We start from the raw sequence: 16,769 nt of genomic DNA, 5'->3' as shown, positions 1-16,769 counted from the left end.
TGGACAAGCCGTGCAGCAGAAACTCCCACCAAGTCTTGTAATTAAGACGTGTTATCACGAAGCCAAGACTCTGATTTCCAGTTTTGTGCCTTAAGAAGGAAAAAAATGTGACACTTGCTCTTTGCTGGTCCATTAAGAATTGCACAAGAGTTCTTCAAGGCCACGGTTCTTCACGGTTCTTCATAGTTCTTTATGGCTCTTCATGGTTCTTTATGGTTCTTCGTGGTTCTTCACGGTTCTTCATGGGTCATGCAGTTAAAACATGCACAAAGCTGTGGAATGGTCTAAAACAGCCCACGAGTTCCTGCAGTGGGAAACAGCCTGATTCCTACTGAGTGAAGATTCAGATTTTAAAAAGTAATCGCTTCTGTGATTAACTTAACTGTAAAACCCACTGATGCAGAAATACAGCTTCAGTTATATTTCTAAAAATATTATTTCTTTTATATATATATATATATATATATATATATATATATATATATATATGATTTTTTTTGCAAATTTTTTTTCTATATTTGGGTCTTATGAGGTTAAGATGAAGACTAAATACATTTAACTGTATTTAGCATTCTAAATTTAGTGCCTTGAGAAGACGTACATTGAGAACTGGCACAATATAAATACAATTGAATTGAAATATTTTTTCCAATTTCAGTTTTTAATGTGTTTTATGGGAACTTATCGGATTTTATCTTGTTAAATTACAGATTTTTTCATTTTTAATAGAATTTTTGATATATTTACAGTATTTTTTTGTTAATCTTCTAATAAAAAGTAACCTTTAGTTATTACCTGTATTCTGATACCTGGCTCATCTTCTATGTCATGATACATCCCATAATATTGATGCTCAAACTTAATTATAGAAAAAAAGAGCTAAAAATAGATTTATTTTTTACTTTAGATTGTGACACCTGGTGGATGTAAAACTGATTTGGTTGCAGGAGGGATTTATTCATCTCATTATAAGCCAAGAGGAAATTCTAGATTGTCCTCCAATTCAATACGAGAACCACGGTGCAGCTGCGTCATTAAGCTGCGTTTCAATGCAGAATATAGTTGTGATTGTGTGTTTTATTGCAGAGAAAATCTCTGCTGAACAAGATCTCGATAAGCCGTGCAGCAGAAACTCCCACAGAGTCTCGTAATTAACCCTCCTGTTGTCTTCATTTACGGGCACCAAAAAATATTGTTTCCTTGTCTGAAAAAAATCAAAAAATTCAGCAAAAAAATTCCCCCAAACCTCTGGAAATTTGCGAAACTTTCAGGAAGAAAATTCCAATAATCCCATAAAAGTTTCCCTTAAAAGTCGTATTTTTAAAAAATCCCCCAAATTTTGCAAGAAAATTCTTGTAAATATTTTCAAAAAATGAGTAAAAATCTTCCAAAAAATCCTAAAAATATCTAAAGTGATTCCATATATATCAGTAAAACTTCTAAGATTTTCTTCAAGAACATTCACAAAAAAATCAACCAAAATCCAGCAAAATTCGCTGGATTTTGGTTGATTATATTTTTAACATTTCTTTTTTTCCACCAAAAAATGTTCAAAGATTTCCCAAAAATTTTGAAAATGTGGACATCAGAAGTTTCACTGGGAAGATATTTTTTTTCCACATTTTCAAACTTTAAAACGGATCAATTTTGACCCACAAGACGACACGAGGGTTAAAATAAGTTTTCCCAGCTAATTTTTTAGATCTTAATATTCTAAATATCATATCTTATTTCAAGAAATCTTACCAAGCCATTTTTTACTTGTTCTACTGGCAATTTTTTTTACTTATTTCAAGGTAAAAGTTCTTTGAAATCAGTTTTTTTTCTTGTTTTGAGAGGAGCATTTTTCCAGTGTATCCTCCCTGATCCACACGTGGCCTCAAAACATGAAAGCAAAGGACTCAGGAATATGTGCAGGCGTCTCTTTATGATCGTGATGAGTCATATTTCAGGATTTTGGGGTTTAAGTAGCTCTGAAGTAACAGAAACAGAAAGAAAAACCCTCAAAATGCTGCATCATCTGCTCCACGTGCTCAAGATTCAGGCTCATTCCAGCTCAAATCATCTGGGATTTCCTGTTCAACTATCTCTGATTTACTTGAATTTTTTTTTTTTTATCATAAACCACAGATATTTAAAACGGTATCTGTGAAGTTTTAGCTTCATACATCAGATACTTCCTGAGATAAGCTTTCTTAGAAGTTGCCGGTCCACCCACTTTCAGCAGGTTTTTCTTTTTCTCATTGAAATTTGAGGCCGTTTGAACAACAATAACTCAGGAACTAAGATAGAAACATGAAATTTTCACAGTTATTCCTCATCACGCCATTGATTCAAAATCAGCAAACAATGAACATTTAAATGTGAATATTTATTAAGATATTTGTGAAATTTTAGCTTGATATATCAAATACTTTCCGAAATAGTTGTTTTTTTTTTAAATTGCCCGTCTACCTGCTTTCAGCTTTTTTTTCTTTTTTTTTTTTTTTTTTTTTGTCATATTGAAATTTGGGGCTGTTTGAACAACAATAACTCAGGATCTATTAAAGATAAAAGCCTGGTATTTTCACAGTTATTTCACATCATATCATTGATTTGGAATCTGCAATATTGAACAATTAGATAAAATAGTATCTGAGACTACATGTTTTTTCCAAATTGCACATGAAACCATTTTGTTTCTTCACACATTGACTCAGAAACTATTAAATATCACAGCCTCAAGTTCTCACTGTTGTTTCTCATCATGTCATTGATTTAGAGTATGTAATAGAGGACATTTAAATATGACTATTTATAAATATATTTGTCAAAAGACATTAGAAGTTTCAGTGTGAAAATATTTTTTTCCCCACATTTTCCCACTTTAAAACGGGTCAGTTTTGACCCGCAGGACGACACGAGGGTTAAGGTGCGCTACAGTGAAACCACGACTCTGATTTCCAGTTTTGTGGCCTTCAAAAGGGCAAAAAAAATGTGACGTTTGTGTTCTCAAGTCGGTCGTTCAGTCGAGTCGAAAGTCTCCGCAGCACAATAGCTCTTTGTTTGTCGTCGGTTCGGGCTGTCGATGGGACTCGGAGCTGTCATCCCAACCCTGAGCACGTATCACTACTGTTTATCATCTGGCACCAGTAGAGATGTTTGCTTTCAACTTTCCCCCCCATCACAGCACAACCATCAGGAAGATCCACGCTCCATCCTGCCAAGAAGTGGCCTAGATTACGGCGGTGTGCATTAGGACGCTTTGATCAGGAGCATTTTTAGCCAGCGACACCGAGATGATCCACCGTCGTCCCGTCGCTGAAACTCCTGCAATCCCTCATCAGAGCTGCCGCCGAGGGTTACTCTGAAGATGTAGTTCGCTGCAGAGTGCTGCCTCGAAATGTAGTTTACGTTGGTGTGACAGAGTCATTTGGATTTCTGCAACATCAGAGGTGTTGGTTAAAAATGGGCGGGATTTTTATGTACTCTCATGCACAAAAAACAAGCATTTAAAGAAGAACAAATAGAGGAAAATGAGTGTTTAAGTGTTCAGAGTTTAGTGCAGATTCTAATGCTCACTTATTAACAATAAATAGAGAGTTGGTGGCACTTCATGTACACCACGGTTCAAAAGTTTGGGGTCACTTAGAAATGTCCTTATTTTTGAAAGAAAATCATTTTTTTCCAATGTAGATCACATTAAATGGATGATAAATCCAGTGTAGACATTGTTAATGTAGTAAATGACTATTCTAGCTGGAAACAGCTGATTTTTAATGGAATATCTCCATAGAGGTACAGAGGAACATTTCCAGCAACCATCACTCCTGTGTTCTAATGCTACATTGTGTTAGCTAATGGTGTTGAAAGGCTCATTGATGGTTAGAAAACCCTTGTGCAGTTATGTTAGCACATGAATAAAGTGGGAGTTTTCATGGAAAACATGGAATTATCTGGATGACCCCAAACTTTTGAACGGTAGCAGAAAACTGTGCTGCTGCAAGAACATATTAACAGGTATAAATATGCAACAAAAAAGTGGTTCTTTAGTTGTTATTATTGCACCTAAGAGTCTAAATAATAGAGCATTTACTTGATATTGCTACCTCAAGTAAAAATGAACCCAGAAAAATCACTCTGGCTGGTGTTTTGTCATCCAACAAAGTCCAGTGAATTTAACTCAGTTAATTTTATACTTTTACAACTTTTTTTAAACTAATTAATCTACATAAGTGCATTTAACTCCCATTTATAAGGCAGCAGGGGAGCTGAACGAACTTTTGACAACAAATTGAACTGTAAGCTTGGTCATCGTCTATTTATATGTTAATCATCTATTTAGTTTAAAGGTTTGAGGTCCGTCGAAGGAGAAGTGTTCTCCAAATAATCTCTTAAATGTTTTTTATCTATGAAAAGTTGGACTCAGCATCTCTTATATGGCGTTTAACTGATAAAACTATATTTACTGTAGAATGAAAAGGAATTCCTGAGTTGTTGTTTTTTTGTTTACTATAAAGGCTGTTACATTCGTGCTTCTCCTTTGAGAATCTGGATGAACTCTGTTATTCTAAATTCTGCCAAGTGTTGCTGTGTTTCATTTATGGCAGCTTTCCACGACAGCTTTCCACTGCAGGAATGTGGTGCAAATATTTACAGGAACAGATGCTTTAATCGGCCTTTTGAGCTTTTTCCAGCAGCTTTGACCACAACATTAACTCAAAGTGCAGCAAAACAGCAAGAACTTACTGGACAGAATTCAGGTTCTGTGTAGAATTCAGGTTTGTTATGTTAGATGGTGTTAATGGTGTTGGAAAGGAGAAAGCTGGTACTGGACAAGGACATCAAGAGAAATGGTGCTTGTTACCCATTAAGAATTGCACAGTAGTTCTTCAAGGCCATGGTTCTTTATGGTTCTTTATGGTTCTTTACGGTTCTTCATGGTTCTTGCGGTTAGAACAGCACAAAGCTTTGGAACGTTTAGACTGAATATTCAGAAGTTAAAAAGTAATCCTCCTCTGTAATCTATTGATTTTATCCCTCTTGTTGTCCTCATTTACAGGCACCAAAAACTATTAATTCCTTGTCTGAAAAAAATTCAAAAATTCAGCAAAAAAAATCCCCAAATTTCTGAAAATTTGCAAAACCTTCAGGAAGAAAATTCCAATAATTCCTTGAAAGTTTCCCTTAAAAATTGTATTTAAAAAATCCCCCAAATTTGGCAAGAAAATTCTTGTAAATATTTTCAAAAAATGAGTAAAAATCTTACAAAAAAAAATCCTAAAAATATCTAAAGTGATTACATATATATCAGTAAAACTTCTAATATTTTCTTTAAGAACATTCACATAAAAATCAACCAAAAATCCAACGAAATTTTTTTGTTAATGTTCTGAAGAAATATTTTTAGCATTATTTTTTTTCCATCAAAAAATGTTCAAAGATTTCCCAAAAATGTTGAAAATGTGGACATCAGAAGTTTCACTGTGAAAATAAATTTTTTTTCCACATTTTCAAACTTTAAACCGGGTCAGTTTGACCTGCAGGACAACACGAGGGTTAAGCAATTTATTGTAGTAGTTAAGACGTAAGTCAACATATATTAGTAAAACTTAGATTTAAGGGTTATGTTACTCAAAAAATTGCACTACAGAATGTAAAAATTCAAGAATATGTCTTGGCAGACTTTCACAAAGGTAGGTATTAAAGTGTTTATATCTATGTTTACTGTCTATGTCATGGACAAAACTATGATTTATCCCATAGTATGATGCTCAAAGTCGGTTAAAGAAAAGTGCTAAAAAAAATAAAACCCAAAAAACCAAAAACACTCAGTAGATGTAAAACTGATCTGGTTTCAGTTTTTAATGGAACTCAAATGTGTTTTTCAGCTTTGAAAATTTCATCTGTGCTGATGAAGTTATGAGGCTCAGAAATTGTGGAAAAAGTGTGAAATTTGGACCCACCTCTATGTGCTTCAAGGTACCGTAACTCTGAAAATATTCACAGTGTGAAGGTAAAATTTGCATGGCTTCATTAAATATACTAAAGTTACTGTATATAAAAAATCGGCTGATTCTGAGGGAGTCTGGTGGGAACTTTTTTCAGAATTCTTTGATTTTATATGGAATCTTTCTCAATCAGTATCTGAATACATTTCATTTAATGGCATTTACTGCTTATATTATGTTTTTACGTGTATTTTAACCCTCGTGTTGTCCTGCGGCTCAAAATTGACCCGTTTTAAAGTTTGAAAATGTGGAGAAAAAAAAATTCACAGTGAAACTTCTGATGTCCACATTTTCAACATTTTTGGGAAATCTTTGAACATTTTATGGTGGAAAAAAAGAAATGTTAAAAATGTTTCTTAAGAACATTCACACAAAAATCAACCAAAATCCAGCGAAATTCACTGGATTTTGGTAGATTTTTTTGTGAATGTTTTAAAGAAAATATTACAAGTTTTTATTTATATATATATATATATATATATATATATATATATATATATATATATATATATATATATATATATATATATATATATATATATATATATATATATATATACATATATATATGTATATATATATATATATATACATATACATATATACATATATATGGAATCACTTTAGATATTTTTAGGATTTTTTTGCTGAATTTTGGGATTTTTTTCAGACAAGGAAACAATATTTTTTGGTGCCCGTAAATAAGGACAACAGGAGGGTTAATGAAATTACAGCGAGTAAATGAATACAAACAGCTACATTCTGTGTTTGAGGTACGTGTAGAAACTGTTTCAGGCACTCTTGCTGCCAGATTTCCATTTTTTTTACAGTTTATTTTCGTGCACGGCCAGGTGGAGAGAGTAATTGGTCGGTCAAAGCTGAGAGATGAACTAACACACTGTTGGTTTTGTTTTTTTTTTCCACAGGATTCGCTGACAATGAGAGAAAATATAGAATAACCTCGGCTTTTATTCCTGTTTTAAAAGGGTAAATTAAAGCAACATTTGTGGGAGGACGGCTGTGGGTGACCCAAATGAAGGAGCCATCGATCTGCAGCGCTGCGTTTATGTAATCAATCCTCTGGCTCTGGCACACCTGCCCCCTGTTTCTGTCTCCGCATCCTCTGACATTTGGAGGGGAACAGATGGAGATTGCGGCCGGGTCGGTCAGGCCAGAGGCAGCAGAGGAGATGGGATTTTTCTAACACCAGGGGCCTGGTGAAGGGTACGACGACGGCCCAGCTGCCCCCTGCCTCTCCGGTGACCCGGTCGGCTCGCAGCCACTCGGACTGCTCGCTTCATATTATATTAGCTAATTCACTCCTATTACGGGACCTCAGATCTCTGACCTCGCTGCTGAGTCTGAGAGTTTCTCGTTATAGCTTCCTGACAGCGATCATCTGCCCCAGACGACGCTGATACATGTGAGTGGAAGCGTCTGGCTGCACCGAGTGAAGAGCACTAAAGTAATGAGCTCTTACTTTGCCTTGTCATCTTGCAATAATTACAGTTTCCTCACACATTTTCATCTATTTCTGCCTTCGCCTTTGCCCTCAAACTGAAAGATGGAGTGCAGCGAAGAGAACATCTGTGTGGTTTCTCTTGTTACCAGAGCAATGACCCTGACAGATGTTGTGTTGCCTGTGTGTGTTTAGTGTGGATTCAAAACCTTTTTAATATCTGTTTTACTGGGTCATTAAAACAAGCATCACTACCCTGAGTTTGTCTACTGTTTTCTGATAATTCACAGGAGAAAACTTCCCCACAAATGTCTCTTTCCCACATTTATGAAATGATAAAAGATCAAAAACCCTGAAAAGCAAACATATTTGGCCTCATCATATTACAATAATTACAGAGCAGTGACCTCGGCAGATGTTGTAATGACCTGTATATGTGCAGTGCTCAGTATGAAACTGTAATATTTATGCCATTGATCCACAGATTAAAGTATCCTTTCCCAGGGTTTGTTTGCTGTTTTCTGATAATTTACTGGATAAAACTTTAAAAACACGTCTCTCATGCACTTATGTAGTTATGAAATCTCAAAAGTGCTAGAAAAGTAACATAAAATAGAATTACTTTTGCAATAATTATGAGTTCTGTCTATTTCTGCCTTCACCTTTGTCCTTTAACTGACTCATGGAGTGCACTGAGAACATCTTTATGGTTTCTCTTGGTACCAGCGCAGTGACCCCGACAGATGTTGTGATGCCCTATCTATGTCCATAGGATTTCTATTATCTGAGAGTGATACAAACAACCATCTGTACCCTGGATTTGTTTTTTGTTTTCTGATAATTGACTGGAGAAAACTTCTCTCTCTCTCCTGCACTTAAGTAGTTATGAAAGCTCAAAAATGATTGAAAAAGTAAGCAAAATAAAATTATTAGCCTTTTACATCTTCTTGATATAATTATAGATTTGTTCTGGAGTCCAGCGCAAACATCTGTATGGTTTCTCCTAGTACCAGAGCAGTGACCCTGACAGATGTTGTGATTCCCCATGTATGTCCAGTGTTCTGTATGGACTCAAAATACTCCAGATATCTGTGATACAGACTCATCAAAACAAGCATTAATATCCTGAACTTGTTTGTTCACTGGGAAAAAAAAACGTTATGAACTGTTGCAGAGATTTCATGTGTCTTTCTCCTGCACTTATGAAGTATGAAAACTCAAAAATGCTGGGAAAACTAACATAATATAAAATTATTTTGCTTTATCTTATTTTATCTTATCTTTGGTTATGTTTGCTTATTTCTGGTATTTTACCGGAGAAAACTTTATGAATGGTCTTTTTCCTGCACTTACAAAACTATGAAAGCTCAAAAATATGAGGAAAAGTCATTCAAAATTGAAATAACTACAATAGAATTACAATTTCCCTGATATTTCAATCTATTTGCACCTATATGACCTGTATCTGCCCTGTGTTCTTTATTGATTCAAGATTTATAATGTATAAGTCTTGTCAAGATGTATAATATATAGAATGTGTGTGACACTGAGTCATCAGAACAAGCATCAATACCTAGGATTTTTTTTTCTGTTTTCTCATAATTCACTGGGGAAAACCTTCATTTCATTTGTCTGCACTTAAGAAGTTATGAAACCTCAAAAATGCTAGAAAGGAGTAAGTGAAATACTTCTATTTCTGTCTTTGCCCTTTAACTCCTCAATAAAGTGCATTATGAACATCTGCATGGTTTCTCTTGTTACCAGAGTAGCGACCCCGACAGATGCTGTGATGCCCTGTGTATGTTCAGTGTTCTGTATGGACTCAAAGGACTTCTAATTTCTGTGCATAGAGTCATAAGAACAAGCATTAGTACCCTGACAATTCATTGGAGAAAACTTTGAAAACTGCTGTAGAAATGTCATGTCTCTCATGTGCACTTATGAAGTTATTATAACTCAAAAATGCTGTGAAAAGTAAGGATTCACAGAAGTTTCACTCACATGTCAATCTATTTGCATTTATATACCCCATGTATGTCCATTTTCAGTATGGATTGCTAAAATTTGTGATATGGAGTTGTAGAAACAAGCATTGGTACAGGATTTTTTTTCTCATAATTCACTGGAGAAAACTTTAAAATCATTTGTCCCTCCTGCACTTCTGAAGTTATGAAAGCTCAAAAATATTTGAAAAAGTAAGCAAAATACTTCTATTTCTGCCTTTGCCCTTTAACTCAGTGATAAAGTGCAGCTTGAACATCTGTATGGTTTCTCCTGTTACCAGAGCAGTGACCCCAACAGATGTTGTGATGCCCCGTGTATGTCCAGTGTTTTGTATGGACTCAGGAGATTTGTATAGGAGCAGAATCAAGCTGTTGTCGCTGACATACTCACCTCGAGTTGCGTCTGCATCCCATCACCTTGGAAACTCGGCTCAGCTCGGCGAGCCTCGATTCGCCCTCCCTCCTGCAGACTTGCGGCTGGTGCTGTGAATGTGTTCGATCGGCCTCCGCCCCTCCTGCTCACACTGTGGTCGAGAGCAGCCTTCTCTTCTCGGGGTACGGTGGAGCCTCGCGGGGCTCCTTCGCCTTCTTTGTTTGTTCGGAGAGTCTGTGGTGGGGGTACGGCGGCGGCTTGCGACCCCTACGGCCTTGAGCTGCAGGTGGTTTGGCTGCAGAGGCGGCGCTCGGGTGTGGCGGTCCCGCCGCTCGCTGCTCTTTGATCCAGTCGGTGGGTGGGCAGCCGGCAGCAGAAGGGCTTTGTGGGGTCTCTATGATGACAGAAGGGCTGAGGGCTGGAGGTGGGTGAGGCTTTGGAGACAGAGGGGAGACTCTGACGGAGGAGGACGAAGCCGCGGGGGAGGAAGGCTGAGAACCGGGGCTGCCGGGAGGATGGAGGTTTACCGTGAGAGGCGAGAGACCGGGAGTGGGAGGCCGAACCGGGAGGCTTCTTTGTGGAGACAGATCGCGGGATGGGAGGTTATTGGAGCACTGCAGCAGCCCACCCTGTCTGGGAGGAGACCCCACGCTGCAGGTGAACCGCAGAGTCCGACTCCTCTCCGATAGAGTTGCTAAGACTGGAGACTGGCTCCTGCAGGGATGGTTCCTCCAGAGGAAGCCAGAAGACTCCATGGTTCCTGGCAGGTTTTCAGGCTCGGAGGGCCTCTGGATGGAGCTGCCCACCGTCACCTCGCTGGAGTTGGAACCTGAACTGTAGCTGCTGTCGCTGGGAGGCTTGGCTCCGTCTCCTCCGGCCTCCTGCTGCTCCTCTTCATTCAGATCGATGGACGATGTTAGATAGTCGATCTGCTGCACAACCTACAAACACAGAATCAGCAGATTTTACATTAATAAATTCAAAAAATCATAAAAATGTCACTTATGCAAACCATTAAATGACGTATTCAGACACTAATTAAACATAATTCCATTCAAAAATCAATCAAATCTGGAAAAAAAGGTAACACTTGACTTTCATAGAATCACCGGATGTTTTACCTAAAATAACTTTAATATGTTTAACCCTCCTGTTGTCTTCGTGTACGGGCACCACAAAATGTTGTTTCCTTGTCTGAAAAAATGCAAAAATTCTGCAAAAAAATTCCCCAAATTTCTGAAAATTTGCAAAACCTTCAGAAAATTCCAATAATTCCTTAACAGTTTCCCTTCAAAGTTCTTTTTTTTTTATCGCCCAAATTGGGCAAGAAAATTCTTGTATTTCCAAAAAATGAGAAAAATCTTCCAAAAAAATCCTAAAAATTTCTAAAGTGATTACATATATATCAGTAAAACTTCTATTTTCTTTAAGAAAAAAATTAACCAAAATCCAGCAAATTTCGCTGGATTTTGTTTGATTTTATTGTGAATGTTCATCCGAAACTTTTTTTTTTTACATTTTTTTTCCACCAAAAAATGTTCAAATATTTCTCAAAAATGTTGAAAATGTGGACATCAGAAGTTTCACTGTGAAAATAAATTTTTTCCCACATTTTCAAACTTTAAAACGGGTCAATTTGACCCGAAGGACGACACAAGGGTTAAGGGAAACTTTTAAGGAATTATTGGAATTTTCTTTCTTTTTTTTTTTTTTTTTACAAATCTGGGGAATTTTTTTGCTGAATTTTTTGATTTTTTTCAGACAAGGAAGCAATATTTTTTGGTGCCTGTAAAATGAGGACAACAGGAGGGTTAAAGGAGCGCAAAACCTGTAACACATAAACGTTTGCACACATGCACACACAAGGCGGTCACGTGCACGCTCATACAGCGATGTTGGAGAAAATGACGCTGGGGAAAACGTTTGACCCGACTCACCACCTGCTCCATGTGCAGATAAATCCTCGGCCGCTGCTGGATGGAGTTTTTTTTTTCCATTCTCTGCGTTCAACAACATCCTTGCTGATGTCAAACGATGACCTGATTTGTCTTTTTTTCAAGCGAGGCATTTTCATTTTACTTTGAAGTGCAGCATGTAGATGCACATGGAGTGACTCTGGGCAGGTGCTGCTTGTTAATGTCAGGAATCAGAGAAGATAAAAGAGCACACGACTCTGGTTTTCATGTTCTGCTCTGCACAGCATTGTTTGTTAAAAACAATGTTTTTTCTGACCCCTCGGGTCTGCACATATAGAGCAGAGAAACATGCTGTAAACAGCTCAGTTATTTAAGTTTGATTTGACTCTAAGTGCAGTTTTTGATCCACCAGAACGCCTTTGATCGCTCTCACATTCATGCACCAGCTTGCTTTTCTGATATTTTGTACTCCTTCATGTTGCTATATTATTTGTCTAAAATGCTTTAAAGACTCAGTTCTATTCCCTTTGTAACAGTGATTGACTATTAAATAAACTGAGACTCGCTGCTCATGCAACAGAATGATAAAACAGAGGCTTTGAAATAAATGTGACCAAAGTCTTCTCTGGTGCCGTATCTTCCTTTGATCTGTTGTCTCTGTTGTGAAAATTTGTGATTTTCCATTACAGCGTCTGCCTTCTGCCCGCCGACCTTCCAGTCCTTTTATTTTCTACGCAGCGTATATGCTCTTTCATCAGCGTCGTATTAATAACTGTCACACCAAATCTGGCCGCCCGGATGATGAGGTTGCTACCTCAGGTTTTAGCTGTGACCCGCAGATGCAGATCAAAATGCCAAGAGGTGAGATTCTCGTGTCACTTTTTACTGGGTGAGGCAGAGATACTCCAGCGTAAATGGATTATAAAAAGCGTCGGACGCCATCCAGCTGTGCCCGGAGCAGCATCTGTCCATAAGAAGGCAGAGATGAGGGGGGAGGTGAGAGGAGGGGAGGCAGAGATGAGGGAGGAGGTTGGGCCTGATGTCACACGGCATCATCTCAGCAACCTCTGGATGCATCAGTTAAATGGGCCGTAGCTTTTGTCTCATTCACCTCTGTGGAAACTGAGCTGAGTGTCGCTTTTGTTTGTGTGCAGACTGACGACAGGCAGAGAAACAGTTTGACAACTGTGCTGCCGACTTTTTTAATGCATGTTAAATTCTGCTGAGGACGTGCATTTGTATTTTGGCTTGTTATCTGTGAGTGCACAAGCCCTCAAGGTTCTTTAGCATAAGCGTGAACATTTCCAGCGTGAGGGAAACGTCTGGATTGTTGTGAGAGGATGCAGCAACTTCTCTGGCCTCATTCTCAATCGATTTGTTTTTCTTTCCGCTCTGGAAAGAAATGGACGAATTTGAAACAGTAAAGAGCTTCTGTCTTGTAGGTTCTCAGTCACAGAGGTCACGGTCATGCTGGTGAGAAGAAACCAGACTTAAAACTTTAAAAACCTGGGAACCTAAGAATCTAAGGAACCTCAACAAACAGATGGAAGATGAAACATCTTCAAGAACCTAAAAAAAAGAATACTAGGACATTCAGTAAAAAGCAACTGGTGAGTGTGAAATGTCTTAAAAACCCCCAAAGAGCCAACATGTAAGAGCCTAAAGGCCTAAGAACCGAAGAAACAAGACCCTATGAAGCAGCCCTACTTCTCTTTCAGGTTCTTCAAGACGTTTCATCTTTAGGGCCTCTTGGATGAAGGTGAAATGTCTTCAAGAACCTAAAAGAGAATCCTGAACCTTCAGTAAAAAGCAGCCAGACTTCCCTTTTAGGTTCTTGAAGGCACTTCACCTTCATCCAAGAAGGTGAAATAACTTAATGAACATAAAATAGCATAAAACATCCATCCATCCATTATCTATACACTGCTTAATCCTCACTAGGGTCATGGGGGGGGCTGGAGTCTATCCCAGCTGACTCAGGTGAAGGCAGGGGACACCCTAGACAGGTCACCAGTCTGTCACAGGGCCACATACAGAGACAAACAATCACTCTCACATTCACACCTACGGGCAATTTAGAATGATCAATTAACCTCAGCATATTTTTGGACTGTGGGAGGAAGCCGGAGTACCTGGAGAAAACCCACGCATGCACAGGGAGAACATGCAAACTCCATGCAGAAAGATGCCGGGAAAGCCGGGACGCGAACCAGGGATCTTCTCGCTGCAAGGCGAAAGTGCTAACCACTACACCACTGTGCAGCCCATTAGCATAAAACAGAAAACCTAAAAAGAAGTTGGATTCATCTTGGATGTTCTTGAAGATGTTTTACCTTCACCCATGACATTTTCTTGCCTCTTTGATGAAACATGTTCAAGAACCTACAAGAGCGTAAATCTAAAAAACTAAAAGCCTTAAGAAGGTAAGAAATCCAAGAACCCAAGGGTCCTACAAAGCAACTGAGCTTCTATTCAAGGTTCTTGAAGATCTTCCACCTTTGTCTAAGAAGATGAAACATCAGATGAAGATGAAATGTCTTTATGAACCTAAAAGATCCCAAGAACCTAAGAAGCCTAGGAACCTAAAAAGAAGCTAGACTTCTTTTTGGTTCTTGAAGATGTTTCACTTTAATTGCCTCTTGGGTGGAGAGGAAATATCTTCAAGAACCCACACAAGCCTAAACCTAAAAACGTAAAAAGCCCAAGAACCTAAAAAGCAGCTGAACTTCTCTTTCAGGTTCTTGCCTCTTGGATGAATATGGAACAAGTACAAGAAAAAGCAGGCGAACTTCTCTTTTCGGTTGGTGAAACCTTTTCAAGGTCTGAAACGACAAGTCCAGTTGCTTTTTAGTGAAGTTCTTAGCTTTCATCTTTCTGCATCTTTCTCGTTCTTTCATCTGAACTCTGCAGAACCAACAAAAACCTGCAACGTTACCTCCTTCATCTCCTGGTGAACGTCCCTCAGGGCTTTGAGAACCTGCTCCAGATTGTCCACTACTCGTTTAATCTGGTTCTGAACCACCTTCCGGCTGCATCCCGCCTCCTTCTTCACCGATTCCCCGTCCTTGTTGGGTCTGGGCTGCACCCACGTCTGGTTCTGGCCCAGGATGGCGATCCACTCTGAGTTGGGCCTCCGGGGGCCTCGTAGCGTCGTGGTGCAGCCCAGGGCTCTGTGGGGAACCTCTGTGGAGAAGATGACTCCATTGAGGGGCCCGGTGAAGCCCTCCACAGGTGGTTCCCTCAGGTCCCTCTGGCTCTGGGAGCTCTTGCGGTGTTTGTTGATATAGCTGAAGCTGGAGCTGAAGCTCTGCTGCTTCTCCATCAGTCCCTGAGTGTCTGAGCTCAGCCAGCTGGAGGACCGGAGCTCTCTGTGGTGGTAGGAGGTGTTTCCATCCCAAGCCTTCCCCCTCCGGTCCTCCATCAGAGCAGGCGCCTTGCAGTTTTTCTCCTCGGTGAGCAGTGCAGGCAGAGGGACCGGTGGAGGTCCCACCAGGGGCCCATACTTCCTCCCTGAAGCCCCGTTGTTCTGCGGGCGTCTCAGGCTCAGGTGGTTCCTCACCAAGGTGTGGTTCTCCTGAGGGGTGGAGGAGGCGTTGCCCTGAGGTCCGTCCCCTGAGTTGATCTCCGCGCTGGGCTCTTTGGTCTGCTTCAGGATGTGGTGGCCCCTCAGCACCACCGGCAGCATCCTCGCCATCCCCACGCCATTGCACCGGAGCTCGGCCTTCTTCGCCCGCTCCTTCCCCGGGATGGAGAAGAACCCGATTCCTTTGGCCCTCTCCAGCGGGGTCAGGCTGTTTCGGGCCTCCGAGCCGGACTTGTAGGGTCCGTTAAGCCCCAGGTCGCTGCTGTGGTGGGGCTTCAGACTACTGCGCAGCCAGGGGATGAAGTGAGGGGCGTGGGGCTTGAAGGCTTTCTGCTCCCCAGATACCGGAGCCCCGCTGTCAGAGAACATGGTGATGGATGGTGTCCGGCAGAATCACAGAACGAAGGAGAACAGGACTTCCCCCTCTTCTTCCATGAACCTCCTCCTGTCTTTGCCATGAACGCCAGCGCTCTGATCTTCTCCTTCTCCCACTCTGCCTCCAAAACTTTTCTCAGCCACCCACCCACTCCTCTTCTTCCCCCTGCTGGATCCTGATTATTTTATCTCCCTGCCTTTTTCCTCCCTCCTCCCTCCTCGGTTGTGGAGCTCCGGAGCCTCTCACCCCCTCGCCGGCCGGCCTCTGAGCAGCCTAGGGCCTCTCCGGTGTCGGTGTTCTCTCTCCGGCTGCCGTCGTCTCTCTGGCTCGGCAGCGGTGGAGGTTTCGTACATCGCTCTCTCTCCCCCCCTGCACTGCGCTGCTCTGCCTCCTATCCTCTCGCTCTTTCTTCCTCCCACTCCCTCTCGCTGCTGTTACTCCCTTCCTCTCCCCATCCTCACCGCTCCGCAACTCCTTTTGACACTGCTTTTCCCGCCCCACCTCCAATTTGCCCAGAAGTTCAATCAGTGCTATTAATCCCCCCCCCCTCCCCTAATGTGTTCCCACGTGATGCCTCATCTGATTACTCCTTTCCCCGGCTCAGCCCCTCACAATTAAATGCTGCTTAGGACACCAGAGGGGGGTTTAAAGGAACAGGAAGGGAGTGGAGGGGGAGGGGGGGGGGGGGGGGGGGGGGGGGGGCACATAATTGCAACCTATGAGATCAGGGATCAGCAGCAGTTTTGACAGAAACTACAAGCTGCTCGGCTCCAAACAGCAGCCAGCAGCTTATTGTAACTGTCAGCAAATAGTGTCACGTTACATCCTAGTTGTTGTTTTTCTTCTTTCCTCTCTCCTGTTTTTATTTTCTGCCACACATCCAACTTCCATTTGTTCCAATTATGCAGAGACAGCTGCTATTTTCAGGAGCTTCTCATTTGAATTCCAATTCTTGGCTGTCTGGATTAGATTTCTTGTTTCTGACGAGCTCAAAGATGCCTCCTAGGTGCCTTTTCAGTCGGCTGTGGCGGCATTAGATGGGTCCCTCCCTCTCTGGCAGCATCCAAAA

General features: G+C 40.5%; 1 protein-coding gene across 3 annotated transcripts in view; it reads right to left on the bottom strand.

Moving 5' to 3' along the window:
• LOC111567307 (uncharacterized) overlaps positions 1-16,174 on the bottom strand; it is a 28,965-nt gene extending 12,791 nt beyond the window's left edge. For 2 of the 3 annotated variants that reach the window (XM_023268321.3, XM_035947174.2), the window contains exons 1-2: positions 14,677-16,174; positions 9,844-10,766 (exon numbers count right to left, since the gene is read on the bottom strand). In XM_023268321.3, the coding sequence (XP_023124089.2) occupies positions 9,972-10,766; positions 14,677-15,693 (1,812 nt within the window). In that variant the 5' untranslated portion in view covers positions 15,694-16,174 and the 3' untranslated portion in view covers positions 9,844-9,971. Of the gene's footprint in view, positions 1-2,356; positions 3,421-9,843; positions 10,767-14,676 lie in introns of those variants that run through there. The other variant, XM_035947179.2, reaches the window with a different exon arrangement.
• Between the last annotated feature and the right edge of the window lie 595 nt (positions 16,175-16,769).

Source organism: Amphiprion ocellaris, chromosome 2 (assembly GCF_022539595.1).
Source record: "Amphiprion ocellaris isolate individual 3 ecotype Okinawa chromosome 2, ASM2253959v1, whole genome shotgun sequence".
In the NCBI taxonomy this organism is placed as follows: domain Eukaryota; kingdom Metazoa; phylum Chordata; class Actinopteri; family Pomacentridae; genus Amphiprion; species Amphiprion ocellaris.
The sequence above is the reverse complement of the archived record's forward strand: the minus strand, read 5'-3'. Positions and strand labels throughout refer to the sequence as shown.